At 34.5% G+C, this 16,654-nt stretch overlaps 1 protein-coding gene across 1 annotated transcript in view; it reads left to right on the forward strand.

The window, feature by feature from the left end:
- The first annotated feature begins 293 nt into the window (after positions 1-293).
- LOC115884484 (pancreatic lipase-related protein 2) overlaps positions 294-16,654 on the forward strand; it is a 36,185-nt gene continuing 19,824 nt past the window's right edge. Inside the window, exons 1-2 of the mRNA XM_030903082.1 lie at positions 294-542; positions 16,053-16,158. Coding sequence (XP_030758942.1) covers positions 485-542; positions 16,053-16,158 — 164 coding nt within the window. The 5' untranslated portion in view covers positions 294-484. The remainder of the gene's footprint in view (positions 543-16,052; positions 16,159-16,654) is intronic.

The raw sequence follows: 16,654 nt of genomic DNA on the forward strand, positions 1-16,654 counted from the left end.
TAGAAAAGGGTGTTTCCCTTTAAAAACGTCCAATTTGACCCACCCTGTACAGCGTATTCCGATCGGTTAAAACAAGAACCAAAATCGAAATACCAATAATTACCACTATTACTAGAGCAAAACTTGTAGGTCAATCGGATTGAATTTAGCTTCTTCGCCTACCGCTGCCTAATGCGAAGCAAACACTCCGGCGAAGACATGAATTCATATTTTCTGACATTCACTCGCCTCTTCCCTATGTGTATAGTAGCAGTAGTCCACTAGATCAGGTCACTCGGTTATATGAATCCTGCGGAATAATACCGCGGTTTTTGATGTTACCGGTCATTGGATGCGAAGAGTATCAAAATGATTAAACCGGCTTTTAAAACGTATATGTTTTAAAAGAACAAAAAATCTATTCACAATATTTCAGTCAGCTGTTAAGTTCGGCAGTGTATTGTTAAATTTGTGGAAAAATAGCCAAGAATGCATCTTTAGAAAAATGAAACTAAGTGTCGGTGTTTTAGTTTTAATTTCTGTGTATTTTAAGTGTTTTGAGGGTAAGTTTATGTTAAAGAAGTATTAATATGAACACTATTCAATTAGTAATTTAGTATAATATCATTATATTCTTCAAATCAATTTAAGAAAATTACCAGAAAAATCAAAACACTATTTTTTCTGTTTAAATCATGTCAATGAAAGTTCGCTTTAAATATAATTAATAATATACAGGGTGTCCCGCTATTCCGTGGACATAGAACTACTACGTATTTTTGGAATCAAAATAATTTCATTGGACACAATTTAGCTCTATACAAAAGTGCTTCGTTTGTCCGTTAGAGGGCATCAAACTTCGAAAAAATAAATACAATTTTTCAGGTATTTTAAGAACTGTTATTCCGATTTGAATGAGATTTTGGGAGTTTCTGTTTTGCTAAGTGCTTGAACATTTGAATTTGACAAAAATTCAGAAAAAAGTATGGGAAGGGTAAAAACTACCCCCATCCCAACACAAATTTTAGTATAAATATTTATAAATTATGTTTTGAAAATATAATTTTAAACATAAAATCATTCTCACAATATTTCAGTCAGCTGTTTAAACTATTAGTGAATTTCGTTCGGCAGTGTATTCTTGAATTTGTGGAAAAATAGCCAAGAATGCATCTTTAGAAAAATGAAATTAAGTGTCGGTGTTTTAGTTTTAATTTCTGTGTATTTTAAGTTTTTTGAAGGTAAGTTTATGTCAAAGAAGTATGTGTAAGAGCACTATTCTATTAGTAATCTAGTATATTATTATATTCGTCTAATCCATTTAAGAAAGTTAAGAGAAAAAGCAAAACACTATTTTTTTCTATTTAAATCATATCAAGTTAGCTTTTAAAATAATTAATAATATACAGGGTGGTCCGAACTGTATTCCGGAAACTTCGGCAGTATGTTCTGCAGATAAAATAATTAAAAAAGTTTGTATAAATGTATTTCCTAAAATACTTCGTTTCGGAGATACAGGGTGTAAAAATTTCATTTTTAATTGGATTTTTTTCAAATAATGTATGAAGTAACGTCAATATTTGGATAAAATTGGTGTCTGGGTGTTTTTTGACATGGGAAATTTGATTTTGATGTCAATATGACCCCTATTTGCAGGGAGTGTCACCTACATGTGTTTTAACTGTTTTGAAGAATAATCACTTTTCGTCCGTACCTGTATAAAACTACTATGTGCAAAAATATACTTTTCCATGACTTTTTACGTAATAAATGTCTCTTGGGAAAAATCGCTACGAGCAAGCGTTCTCAAGATATTTATAGTTTAGTAGATAATTGAAATAGTCAGTACCTGTCATTATTGACATAAAATAAACACGTTGAGTAGATAGTTATTTGACTGAAATAACAAATTTGGGAAATTTTTATTTTTCTGCAAAAATCATAAATTTTTCTGCAAAAAAATGAGAAGAAAAAATTTCTGTTGAACTTTTGGCACAAAAACACTTCAAATTTATTATTTCAGTCTAATAACTATTTAGTGAATATGTTTAATTTATGTCAATGATGACGGGTATTGATAATGTCGATTCCAAATATCTCGAGAACCATTACTCGTAGCAGTAGTACATTTTTACCTAGAGACCATTTTTACGTAAAAAATATCGTAAATATATATTTTTACTCAGTAGTTTTATACAGGTACGGACGAAAAGTTATTACTCTTCAAACCGGTTAAAAAATATGTTGGTGGCGCCCTCTATAAGTAGGAGTCATACTGACAACAAAATCAAATTTCTCATGTCAAAAAACTCCCAGACACCAATTTTCATCCAAATATTTACATTACTTACTATAAATTATTTGGAAAAAATCGAAATAAAAATGAAACTTCTACACCCTGTATCTCCAAAACTATGCATTTCGATACGAACTTTTTTACTTACTTTTATCTGCAGAATATGCTGCCGAAGTTTCCGGAATACAGGTCGGACCACCCTGTATATTTAGTAACAATATCGCAACGTTAAGTTTTCAAAACATCATATTTATAATATACAGTTATTAAATAGAATTTTGTTTAATAAATCAAGAATATACTAGATACCATTATGAAATAAAGTATCTATGCGTATAATGATAATTATTATCACTACAGCGTGACCCAGTGTTCCTAAAAACTCTATATCAGGTTTCCCATTTGAAATTTTCACTCCAATTTAAAAATATTTTCATACATATACAGAGTGATACAAATGTTTCATCTATAAATATTATAAAATTAAAACTTAAACCTTCCAATTTAACCAGTCAAGTTTTTATTTTCTTATGCCCACATTTTTTGAATTTTTATACTATTAGATAGGGCGAACAAAAGTCTATACCGTGGTTTCTAATTTTTATTCATTATTATGTAAATTCACTAAAAAAGTCGATTTTTTAAAAATTCGCCTAAGATCAAGTCTGCCTTGGATATCTAATTAACATTTTATATGACAGCAAGTTAATTTTTGTTTACTCTATTAAGTGTCAAATCTGGACACACAAAAATTTATAGTAGATAGTGTAAAGTGTATTAACAGTCAACAATATATTCACAAGTGAGGAAACACGAGATATGTATGATGTTTACTTAAGAAATAATAGAAATTACGATGTGGCATCCGCAAGTTATAGAACATTGTATCCTAAAAAGACACAGCCCCATCGTACTATTCTCACAAGGATTTCAAGAAATTTAGAAGTTGCAGGTAGCTTTAAAGAACAAAAGGGCAATATTTTAAAAAGCTTAATGATATTAATTCAAATTGAAATAAATCCGCAAACTTCTCGACGTAAAATAAATCGCGAGTGTTTTATAAGTGATTCTTATGTAGGGAAAATTATTAAAAACATAAATATCACAACTTTAAATTTAAATGTGTACCAAATTTACATGCTGGTGATCACGAGAGAAGATTAGAATTTTGCAATTGGTTTCGGGAAAGTGTTCAAAAAAGCCCCCTTTTTTCTAAAAAAATATTATGGACGGATGAATCTTTATTTACAAATTCTCGTACATTTAAGAGAAAAAAATTCACGTTATTATAAAGGAAAATCCTCATTTAGTTAGAGAAACCAGACCACAAATATAATTTTCGTATTTACTATAATTTTGCTAATAACTTTGGTTTGAAAAAAGATATCAAGATGTGGTTTTCGCTGAATTGTTAAACTTTTAGTACTCTTTACTATCAGCTAAAATTATATATACTATGGCATTTAATTTTTTTGAAAAAACGTGCAATGTTTGTTAAATTGTAAGAGAACGCCCTCTGGCGTCTACGTTCAAAAGCTTATTATAATTGTTTATATGGTACAATATAGAGTAAGAAACGCTCTTTTAAACGAGCCCTCGTTTGTTGAATTCCGATCATCCAGTCCGGAGTTATTAATATTTAAATAAAAACAGATCTAACCTTCCCCCACCACTTTATTTTAGCAGATAGGGGAAAATTGTTTTTACAAAAAAGATCCAAAATTTACAGAAGATTATGAAGCTATTATTTATATACATCGTATCTAGTCAAAATTTCTTAAAAATTCTATTTTATTATTTTCCACAGCAATTACGCCCTCTAGCGGCCGTCCTACGAACTTGAAAATAATTTCCAGTAATTTCTCATGGTCTCGTTAGTTATAAATATTTTTTTTCCGCAAGCTCTACGACTAATACTCTCCGAGATACAGCCGAGAGCTATTCTTAGTGAGACACCCTGTACATCTCTGAAAATATTGGACAATCTCAAACAATTATAAATTTGATCGTAACACTGGCACTGGGTCACTGTTTACTAATGAGTGTAAGTATATGATATATTTTTTATGCTATCGTCAGTACAAATATAATACCAGTATTGTAACTAAAATATTTCATTAATTATTATTACTATCCGATTTATTTCAACATATTGCTCGAGGAACCATGAATACTTTTATGCCATGCCCTTGATAATTATATTGTACATTTCCTCTAATTTTCCATTTCCTCTCTAATTATTCACAACCGCCGAGATATTTTGCGGAATTTAAATTGTTCTAAATAGCAAACTCATTAACTTGTATGTTTTTATTAAAAACATACAAGATACTGACTGGCAGTAAATAGGGTTCCTTGAATATCTACACTAAAATTCACAGATTTTTTACCGTGTATCTGATATCTGAATATCCGTCGTCCAGATGTATTAAGAAAAATCAAACCCAAGAAACGCTGACAAAGGATCTCGCATCCTTGAATGCCTATTTTATAAAATGGAGACTTCAACCCAGTGCAAATAAAACAGAAGTGGCTACCTTTCATCTTAATAACAAGCTGGCGAATACTGAAATAAGCGTCCAGTTTGGTAACTCTACTCTGTGTAATAACAACTATCCAAAATATCTGGACATTACTCTAGACCGTATACTCTCATTTCAAAAACACCTAGAAAATGTTGCTGGTAAAATCAGAACACGAAACAACATTATACAAAAACTTTGTGGTACTTCTTGGGTTGCAAAAGCAACAACACTTCGAATCTCCGCCATTGGTCTGGTATTCAGTGTGGCAGAGTATTGTGCACCAGTGTAGTTGAACAGCCACCACACACATCTCATAGACAGACAGCTGAACAACAGCATGCGGCTGATTACAGGGACAATCAGATCCACACCTGTTTCCAGTTCTGAGTAACATTCTACCTCCAAATCTACGCAGAAACAAGGCTCTTCTCAGAGAATTTGATAAAGTAATAGCTACCACAACGCTCCCTGTTCATGACACACTTCCTACTTTACAGGTCAATAGACTGAAGTCGAGAAATCCACCTTTGCGAACAGCTGAACAACTAAAGAGCAGCACCTAGAATTCTCGAGAACAGTGGCTTCAGTTATGGAGAGAAATGGCTGCAATTACAACCTATACTGGTTCGAAAATAATTATTGCCAGATACCGCGGGTACCGATCTAAACCGGAAAACCTGATCAACTTTGAATAGCATAATAAATACTTTCAAAGGAAATAATCAAAACGAAGTACTATAGACTATCTCCATCATCAGATGATACTATCTTTTTATTTGTTTTACTTTTGGTGAAAAGAATCTTTAAGAAGTTTTATGATTTTATGATAATAATGACAGGAGTAAATTACATAAAATTATTTCTTACATTTAACCTACAGTTATAGAAATCTAATCACATGTTTTGCCATGAAAAACTTTTTTAAAATAAACTACTCATATTTTATAATAAATAATCTGGTTGTAGGGAAATCTACTCTCTTCTTCTGATATTTTCACCCCGGTAATCATTTTTCTAAGGGCAGTAGGAAAATCTTGGTGATCTGGGAAAGCTAGGATAAGCATACGCTTCCAATCACTCCAAGAATGCTGGTAACTGTCTAAGCTATTGTACCATACTTTAGCAAATCCGACTAGTCGGATTTGCATGTGATATATAGTGGTATTTTCATCCCACTTATTTATACTTGACAATTGATCAATTTTATCTAACCATCGAGAGCAACTGTCATTTCTGTCATTTGGGTCAAATTCCGGAATGCAATCTGGTCTAATGGACACTCTTACATTACGTTCCTCATCTTTCTGTAACAGTGTAACCACTAACTCTTCCAATTGGTCTATGCGTGATCGTGACTGATTCTGCGTAGTTGAGGTACTGCTTTGTCCAACGTTTGGATCAACAAACCCCACAGTTCCGATATCTGATGACTTTTCATCGCAGTGTCTAACGTTTAGATCACTACTATCTCTAACTGCGTGTATGAACGTGTCTTATGGTCGCTTTCGGCCCGGTCTGCAGAACGTTCCCGCTGCCGTTGGCGAGGTGTAACGTTTACATCAACCCGCTGGCCACATGTCTCTTTTGTCGAAAGTACTTATTTGAATTTGTTGTACTTACGGTTTTGCTGCTATGTTTCTTTCTACTGTACCGCCCAGCACAATCACTATTACTAGAAGAACTATTTTCACTACTTGAAGTAGACGAGCTACTTGAATAACGCCTTTTCTTGTCTCTACCCATTGGAAATATTAGCTATTGCTCACTTAAACCAAGACCTAATAACAACTATAACTAGAGGAGTTAACTAGATTTTGTTAACTAAGAATTTGTTGAAAACGTATATTTTAGGTTTTGTACAAAATTACAAAAAAAAATAAATTAATTATTACTTGTGGAATATAAAAATCTAATCCATTTAATATGCCTCCAAAACATATAGGAATACCATTCTTATATTTAAATTACCAATTTCTTCGTCGTATAAATCACCTTTTTCACAGAGGCACATTAAAGCCTATAAATCAGTCATTTACTTTAAATAACAAAAAAACACCTATGAGAACCGTTTTTAAAACAATATAAATCGCTTAATGACTAATTAAGAAATGTAATTAAAAGAAGAATTAAGAAATGTAATTAAATTATATTATTTTTTAATAAACATATTATTATTTTGTATATAATGATACCGTATGATCGAAAAAAAATCAGCGTCAAGTTGGCTTGGAAATGACCGTCGATGACATTTGGCATTATATTTTTTAAATTAATTTTACATATATGATAACTGATGACAGCGATTTTCATTTGATGAATATATGATGACAGCGATCTTCATTTCCAAGAATATTCAGATGCTCTTTTTTCTTCGGTCGTATATGGTATATATTATGAACGCATACCTATATTTAATTCTAATTTAACTGCATTTATTATTTAATTATTCGTTTTGACATAATAGAGAGAGTGTGAAAAATACCATTTGTAGGTTAATAAAGAAAATCAATGTGATTGTGATATTGTATTGTAATTTTATGGTTTCATAGTTCAAAGTATATATGGAGTTAAAACTTGAAACATCAAAGAATTGACTAACAAGTCAATTCTTTATTGGTAAAAAAAAGCATAATTAAAGAAACTACTATTATGTAAGTACCATGTTTCACGGACATTACCTACATGTTACGGCACAATAATGAATATAGGGCATTTACGATAATACCCGGCCAATAATCCGAATTTCATCATATAATATCGTCATATCTCGGTTATTTTCGAAAATGGCCATAAATTTATTAGCTATAACAGAATATTTATAAGCTATAAAATACAGTACATCAAGTAGGTATGGTAAAAGCCCAATTACCGTCACTGTCCTAATTATGGTCATATTTCATATTATACTATAATTTGGTCATATTTCGATATTTTTTAAAAAAATTTAGGAACTGAGGGAAAAGAGTCCATAATAAATAATTTTCAATAGTTTCAGTTGGAAGTTAGACATTGACGATAAACCACACATTTCTTTTAAAGTAAACAGAGCAACAGTCTTCTTGATTTTCTTTCACAGTAATGTAATTTAGTAAGCTAACCTAACCATTAAAATAATTATAATGGAAGACGGTAAAATTCGATTTTGTTCATAGGTCCATTGCGCTCTCATCGAACTAAAAAATCTTTCTAAATTAGCATTGTGTTCAGGTGGGGAAATTTTAAGAATGAGAGTAAAAATAAAGAATCATAGCTCACTTTAAAAAAGAGGACATTTTAACGAATTTTGAAAAAAGCAAGAGTACAGAAATTTGTACCCCTGAAAAGAGAACAAGTACTCTTAAAAGAGTACGGATAGTAATCCTAATATATTAGGAAATGTTGAAATGCAATAGCTATCAGCAGCAACAACAATAAAACACTATTTTCTCAATGTTTCTGTTAGCCGTTTCCACTGAGCCCTGACTTTGTCGCTCAATTTTAAGATTGAAGACATTCAACGCAAAAAAATTCATATTAAAATTTAAAAAAATAAACAGAGAATCACGAAAAAAAAACTTATATCTCAGCTTTATCAGAACCCTCGCATTAAAACAGACATTAACATCAATGCCGGCGCCTGGGCAAAATCGTTTAATCCATAGTTTTTTTGCAGCTTATCAATATTATCCAATCCTGTTAGATTTTTACGTTAATAGTAGGCGAGTAATAATAATGTCCAACCCAAGTAGATATAGACAATATTGACCGATCAATACTGTTTAATACTGGAAGGTTTTACATCTTTTTCCGTCACATACACAAAAAAGTGGCTCACTCCTATAATTTTTTGACACACGAGCTAGCGAGATGACACGCGAGACGAAAAATGGTAAGCCAATGAGGAAGTTGAGATGGATCTTTGGAGCGTCGTAACTCGAGCCCTATGTGAGCTAGGGGGCTGAAACTCAGACTGTAGATCCATTTTTTCATGATATTTTGATCCATCTTTTCGTACACTATGAAACTCCATCATCAATAGCGAAAGAATCGTCCGATTTAAATAAAATTTGGTATGTCGATAGATTGGACCAAGGCCAACTTGACCGTGTCACTGTGACAGTTAGCTTTGACATTGTAAGAAACGTTAAAAGTTGATGTCGTCGGATCGCGACCAAATTTGGTGGTGAGGCTATGCTAGTGTTCAAAATTGATGAAAACTTGATCAAAATTGATTACGTCCAAACTGTAAATCCTATTGCGCCAATTTAAACGACCTTTTCATTAATTTTTGACATGTTTTATTGCAAATAGTCTATAGCAGTCATATATCAATTATAATAGTATAAAAGTTTTGCAAGGGAACTTCACATTTTATATCAGACACAAAAATCTCACTTGGATAAAATTGCTGTTTAACTTCCAGTATTTTATGGTAGGGAGGATAGAGATCAAACCTATGTTCCTTCGTTCCGCGTCTTAAATCTTTGTATAGATCCACTGTCATATTTTTTGAAATAATTATTTACAACGCTTCTTCTAAAGAATGGCGAGACAAAGGAACATTACAGGATTTTTACCAACTTTCCAGAATTTTAGTTGCTCTTGTGGGCGTGGTCATAGTTGCATCTGTTACCAATTTTGAAGCAGAGACGTTTCCCTCTTCACGCAATTTCATGGACGCAGCAAATAATAACTCGGCTGCTGTAGTTTGCCGTCGATTTTCTTCAATCTTTCTACGTTTACTAACGTCCAAACTTTCTACAAAATAAATGTTTTCGACGGCCTGCTGTAATAATATAAAATTTTAGAATTTATCCCTATAGATAAATAATTATTTTGCATATTTACCACCACTTGTAGATGCAGAATAACCAGGTTGCGGAATAACCAGCAAGTTGTTGACAACGAAATACTTCATCGGGAAAAATAACATGAACCTGTAGCCAATCTGCATACCTAGAAAATAAATTTCTGTCTTTCCTCCCAGCAGCTTTTCATTTTATTAAATATCGCGGAAAAACGATTGCCTCATGAAGTTATTGAGAGCGTTAGTTGCAATTTCATCTCCGTTTGTTTCAAAATAATCTTTTAAAAAGTCCAAAACATGAATTTTCTTCACAGAGAAATCTTGGCCAGGTATTTCCATCATTTTCTCATGGAGATGCAGACGTGTATTTGCCATCATGAAAAAAATGCCAAAAATAAACCCACACACTTTAAAGCAATATATTATATATCACAACACCGCAAAATAACACAAACTAAACTTATGACTACACTGAACACCATATAATAAAAAACTAAATACTGGCCGCCCGGCCGCGTGTAAACATGTTTGGAACTCAGCGCAAATGAATCCATATTGCAGCCTGATGCGCACCTTTGCGCAGGTAAAACAAAATGTTCCTAAATTCCTTAGATTATAGGCTTTTATTTAATGTATAATTTATTGATGAGCAAGGACTAGCAATAAACATAAAAGGCCAATAAAATGACATTTCTTCAAAAACTCTATTGGGTTATAGGCAGCAAATTATACCTGAAAGGAAAAGCGACCTTCATTATAGTATTTAGGTTATTTAAGTCCTGAAAATATGTACTTTTCCCTGATACAATTACATTTCCATGAAAAATTCGACCTGGAGCGGCTAACACCGAAGCAAAAGAGTACATTTTATTGCCAAAATATGGTGTATAAAATTATTATTATTTTTTTAGCTTTTGCTCATAAAGATCTGCAGTCATGATAAAGCCATTAAAGTAATGCTTGGTTAAAAGTTGTAAAATGACGCAAAGAAACATATACATAAATTTGACGATTCTCGAATAAACTAAAAATTTTCAATTTCGATCGATTTTTTGCAAATTTTGAACACTGTGCGACGGCGACGGTGCACACGGTCGCATCCTGTAAAGTCATATTTTTGTTTTTTTTACTGGGGTGCAAGGGGTATTGAAGCGATACATATAGCCTAGCTTACCCAAAAGTCAACCTCACCTTCACGTGGTGCACCCTGTTTACACAAACGAGGCTCTGACGTCCGAGTATAGGCGGTATAACCTTATACAACCCTCAGACCTACCATCTTCTGGGGAAAAGGAGTAATAAAATACACCTAGCCGGCCGAGAACGTAGCACAAGGGAACTATCGTCGCAGTCCTCACTGTGCCATAGCCATCCCGTGCTACAGTTGCAGCCAAAACTGTGCGGCAGCGTAACCGCCACAGTTAAACCTTTTCACGCAGCTTACACACAGCAATGATGGAACATTCGAGTGGGACAAAATTATCGTCCGGAGGTAAAATACCCCCTCAATCGGATCTCCGGGCGGGGGTGCCTACTCGAGCGTATCATCGGAGAAACAAAAAACATCAATGTTTCACGTTCGCGGCGTGGAACGTCCGTACTCTACTGGACAAGATAAATTCAAATCGACCAGAGAGAAGAACAGCACTGGTCTCACAGGAACTCCACCGATTAAATATAGATGTTGCCGCTCTAAGCGAAACACGCTTTGCAGATGAAGGTAGTCTCACTGAGGAGCATTACACCTTCTTTTGGAAAGGTCACCCCGCAACACACAGGAGAATTCATGGTGTAGGCATTGCGATCAAAAACGAAATCGCCACCAAGTTAACAGAAGTACCTATTGGTGTCTCCGAACGTCTTATGACCCTAAGGTACCCCATATCAGACAAAACTTCGTCAACATCATTAGTGCCTACGCTCCCACCCTTGACGCTAAAATTGAAGATAAGGATAAATTTTACCAAGCTTTACAAAATGCCCTTCAACGAATTCCAAAGCACGAACGAATCATCTTGCTAGGTGACTTTAATGCCCGTGTAGGCAAACAACAGGAAATATGGCCTGACGTATTGGGAAAACATGGAATGGGAAACGCAAATAGCAATGGTGAACGCTTATTAACAACATGCGCAGAGTATAATCTTTGCATCACCAATACGTGGTTCATGTTGAAGGACAAGTTTAAAGGTACCTGGAAACATCCTAGATCAGGCCACTGGCATCAATTGGACCACATAATCGTTCGAAGGACGCATCTAAAAGATGTTAGGCTCACAAAAGCTAGAGTAGATGCCGAATGCGGCACTGACCACCGACTTTTAATTTCAAAAATGAAAATCCAGTTAAAACCCAAACATCCACGCTGTAAAAAGCAAAACAACATGACCAGATTGAACGTACGGGGTCTAGAAAACAACAATACCGCCGACGCCCTCCGGGAAGCCATCAAAGAATCACTTCCACCGATAACTTCAATCTCAGTATTGGAAGCTGAACAAGGCTGGACACAATTAAGGGATGCGATTCATAAAACCAGCGAAGCAGTACTGGGAAAGTCGAACAAAAAGAAACAACCAGACTGGTTTGACGAAAATCAACCGCATATACAGGCTTTGTTGGAACAAAAGCATAGAGCATATCAAGCCGTCACTGCAAATCCACATAATCCAAGCTGGTAGACAACTTTAAAGCAGCCAACAACACGCTTCGAAGAGAACTGCGCCAAGTAAAGGATAACTGGTGGTCACAAAAAGCGAATCAGATTCAAGAGTACGCCACGCATCACGATTATCGTAAATTCTTCGAGGCTGTAAAAGAAGTACACGGCCCAACTAAGAAGGTAAGCTGCCCAATCATGGCTCAAAATGGCGAACTTCTAAAAGAGGAAGAACAAATTAGAAATCGCTGGAAAGAACATTACAGCCATATCCTTAACCAAGAAAACAACCCCAATATGGAAGCATTAAACACAATACCTCAGTATAACAGCCTCGATGTATTAGACATCCCAATAACAGAACAAGAAATAAAGACCTCCATAAAACAGCTTAAAAACAACAAATCAGCTGGCTGTGACGATATTCCGGCGGAAATCTATAAGTGTGCAAGTAAAGAACTTATTGGTCATCTTAAGGCTCTCTTTGATGTCGTATGGGAAAGCGGAAAGGTACCTCAGGATTTTCGCAATGCGAATATAGTGAATATATTTAAGAACAAAGGAAGTGCATCAGACTGCGGAAATTACCGGGGAATTTCGCTATTGGCTATCGGCGGAAAAATTCTTGCAAAAATAATGTCAAACCGCCTGCACCCATATATAGAAAAAATCCTTCCAGAATCGCAAAGGGGTTTTCGTACCAACCGCGGCACCGTCGATTCCATATTTTCCATCCGTCAACTACAGGAAAAAGTAAAAGAGCAGGAGTCTAAACTTTATGTTGCATTCATCGATCTAACAAAAGCCTTCGACTCTGTGAACAGAGATGCGCTTTGGGCAATTATGGAAAAGTTCGGAGTACCCAACAAATTTCTTACAGTGTGTAAAAGCCTCCAAAACAACAAGTCAAGAGTGTCACATCATGGATCACTGAGAGACCCATTCCTAACAAATACAGGAGTTAGGCAGGGATGTGTCTTAGCGCCTCTCCTATTCAACATATTCATGGCAGCGCTCTCCATTATAGTGGACAGCAAACTGCAGGAGAGAGGATTGGGCATTAGATACTGATATGACGGCGGTCTGTTCAACATAAAAAGACTCAGGGCAAAAACACGTACAAAATTTATCACAGAACTTCAATACGCTGACGACTGCACTCTAGTTGCAAACACGGTACAACAATTACAAGAAATGTTGAACACATATACCTGGGCATACGAGGCTTTGAGCCTTAAGCTAAACATCGACAAAACTAAAATCATGTGCACTCACCCGGAAGATCACAACAATGCTATAAAAATCGGAGAAGAACTATTGGAATATGTGGCGGAATTCAATTACCTTGGCAGTTTGATTTCGGAAAAGGCCAATATTGACTCTGAAATTCAGCACAGGATTAGTAGCGCCTCAAGGGCATTCTGGAAATTAAAAGACAGGGTTTTTACAATCATGACTTGAGTACAAAAACAAAACTTGCAGTATACCGAGCAATTATAATCCCCACCATGATATATGGGAGCGAAACCTGGGTGCCTTACCGCCGACACATGAACGCATTGAACAAGTTGCAACAGAGACACCTTAGACAACTCTTAAGAGTCCGGTGGTTCCATCATGTCTCAAACGTATCGGTCCTTGAAAAATCTAACTGCGAGAGTATTGAAGTCATGGTCACAAAATCCCGCTTAAGATGGGCTGGTCACGTATGCAGAATGCAAGAAAACCGCATACCAAAATCTCTGCTTTACGGTGAGCTTGTGGACGGTAAGAGGAGGCCGGGTGGACAACTGAAAAGATACAAGGACATTTTCCACGAAAATTTAAAGGGAATTAACATGCAGAATGAGTGGGAAAAAGCAGCTCACAATAGAACTCAATGGAGAAGGGTTGTAAACTCAGTTAACAGCGGCAACCAAAAGTAGAGAGGCAACAAAGCAATGAGATTTTTGAATGTCCGGAGTGCGGTAGGCAGATAACATCACGTATCGGGCTTTTCAGTCACAGAAAAGCTCATGAAAGAAAACGCCTTGCGTGACCATTTTCTTTATGTGTGTCGAATACTCGTCAGCGAGTAACGGCTGTATGTATGTATGTATGTATGTATATTTTTGTTTTTTTTACTAAGAGTGAGTCCCAGGTGGGACCCTCCACTGAGGCCGCGAGGGTTGCAACGACGTATCCAACTGCAAAGTTGGATACGCCACAGTGTAGCGCTCTATGGACAAAAACCAGAAAAAAACTGTTTCGCATTTATACAAATATTATTATTTATCGCCTTAGGAAGGCCTATAATCACCAAAAAATATATGAAAAAAATTGATACATGAGCAGCAATGCAAATACCAAAAATTCAATATCAGTATTTTTATTATAGTGGAAGTGTGTTTAAGTGACGGCATTTTTCAGTTAAATTGGGGTGAATATTGTGTAGACGAAAAGAATATTTCCTAGCTGTACAAAATGGAGAAAAACACTTATAGTAAGTACATTCTTTTTCCATATTAGTTGTTGTTAAATTCGATCATTGCTTTTATATACATTGCCATTACAAAAAGGCAAATCGAGTCTGAATGAAAATTAGTAATGTAATTTTATTTAAGGTTTTAAAAAAATTGTAGACGAGATTTTTCGTGTAATGTTGTCCCAAGTATTATACTTTAAAACCATTATTTCAGTTTCTGCGGAAAACTGCAATGTTTTAAGTTTTCGATTTTTTTTAGGAGAATGTCCAGTACTTAAAATAAAGATATTTTTGAACAATGGTGCAATAATTCCAAAAGTGAAAGAGTGGCAAAAATTTGTGAAAAAATTAAGTTATGTTTACATTTAGAAGATTGTTCTGAAGAAGTTGATTCGTTTTTACAAGAAGTAAGTCGTTTCCAGGTGAGAAAGTTCTTGAAGTTTTTTCGTTTTTTGTTGAACTTAAATTATTGCCCTTTATGATTTTAATTTAATTGTTTTAATTTTCAAACTGAGCTTGCCATAATGTTATCTGTGATTGAATAATTGTGATAGAAATAACTTTTTAACCCTTTTTGAAAAAAAAATTTAACCTTCAATTTGTTTTGTGATTGTATTTTATATTTTTTGGCCTCTGTATGACTATTGGAATTTGTTTATTATTCTGATTGTAATTATTTTAGCTTTCTTGGGCCTGAAGATGGGAATTGTTAAGTCCCGAGACATGTCGCCCCCCTCCTTTTTTTGAAGCAAATTAAATATAAATAAACATCTTGAAAGATTGTGAGTTTTTTTCCCCTACCCCTCGTACCAAATCAAACCAAACTCGGTACGTGAATAGAGGTACCCAAATGGAGTCCTCAGACGGACAGACGGTCATTTTAATACAAATTTTGTGAAATTGAATGAAATTATTTAATAATTTTTAATTTATTACTTTTTCAACATTTCAAACTACACTTTTTCAAACAGGTTCTTCAAAACCTTCAATTTAATAGCTGTTAGTAAGAAGTTTCACTTTAAATATGCATAGATAGTGCACACACAATTTTGTTTTTTATATTTTTTTTTATTCATTGATGATGGGGTTTTGTGGGATGTGCACGAAACGTAGTCAAAATATCTACATTCCGAATTTCAGCCCCTAACTCACAAAGGGTCCGAGTTAGAACACTCCAAATCGTTACCATTTTTCTTACCACTCGCATGTCGTGACGCTAGCTCGTGTCTTGAATTTTCACTCCCATCGCGCGTAAAGAAGTTTAACTTGGTTTAAATATTTTTTCAAAGTTTTAAATTATCAAATTTCAATTGTTTTTAATAATTTAATTTCTAAATTTTCAGTTCATTCACAGTTGCAGCCATTCTACGATATCAAATACTGGCGATGTGTTATCAAAAAGACCTACGAGTGTCCTGACAACGACATAAAATATTATTTATATACTCCGTAAGTATAAAAATGTGTTTTATGTGCTAGATGCTTCTGAAATTTTAATATAAAAAGAGTCAATGCATTCGTTTTATTATTCGCCATTTCATATTTTAAGAATTTAAAATGCAATAAATTCAGTTAACCACGGAGAGTATTATTTTAGAACTGCTTCTCTCTTCAGCACAGCTCGCCTGGACTGCATTCCTAGTAGACATCTTAACTACTAAGAGTAGTTTTTATCAGTGCAATTGAGATTGCAATGAGATAATGAGGTTTAAAGCTTGATTTTCATGCATCCGTTATCCGTTGATACGATGGTCCGACTGCTCTGATTGGTTATAGCGTTTTCGCGCCACTTTTCATCCGTAAATTTTTTACTCCAGCCTGTCAACTAGCGATGGGAATTAGACTATCGAATGGTTAATGAATGAATGATTTCAACTATCGAATGGTTTTATTCGAATAAAATCATTCATTCATTTGTATACTAAAGGATATGTGACAACCTCGC

This window comes from Sitophilus oryzae, unplaced genomic scaffold (assembly GCF_002938485.1).
Source record: "Sitophilus oryzae breed Bouriz unplaced genomic scaffold, Soryzae_2.0 scaffold_111_pilon_pilon, whole genome shotgun sequence".
Classification (NCBI taxonomy): Eukaryota; Metazoa; Arthropoda; class Insecta; order Coleoptera; family Curculionidae; genus Sitophilus; species Sitophilus oryzae.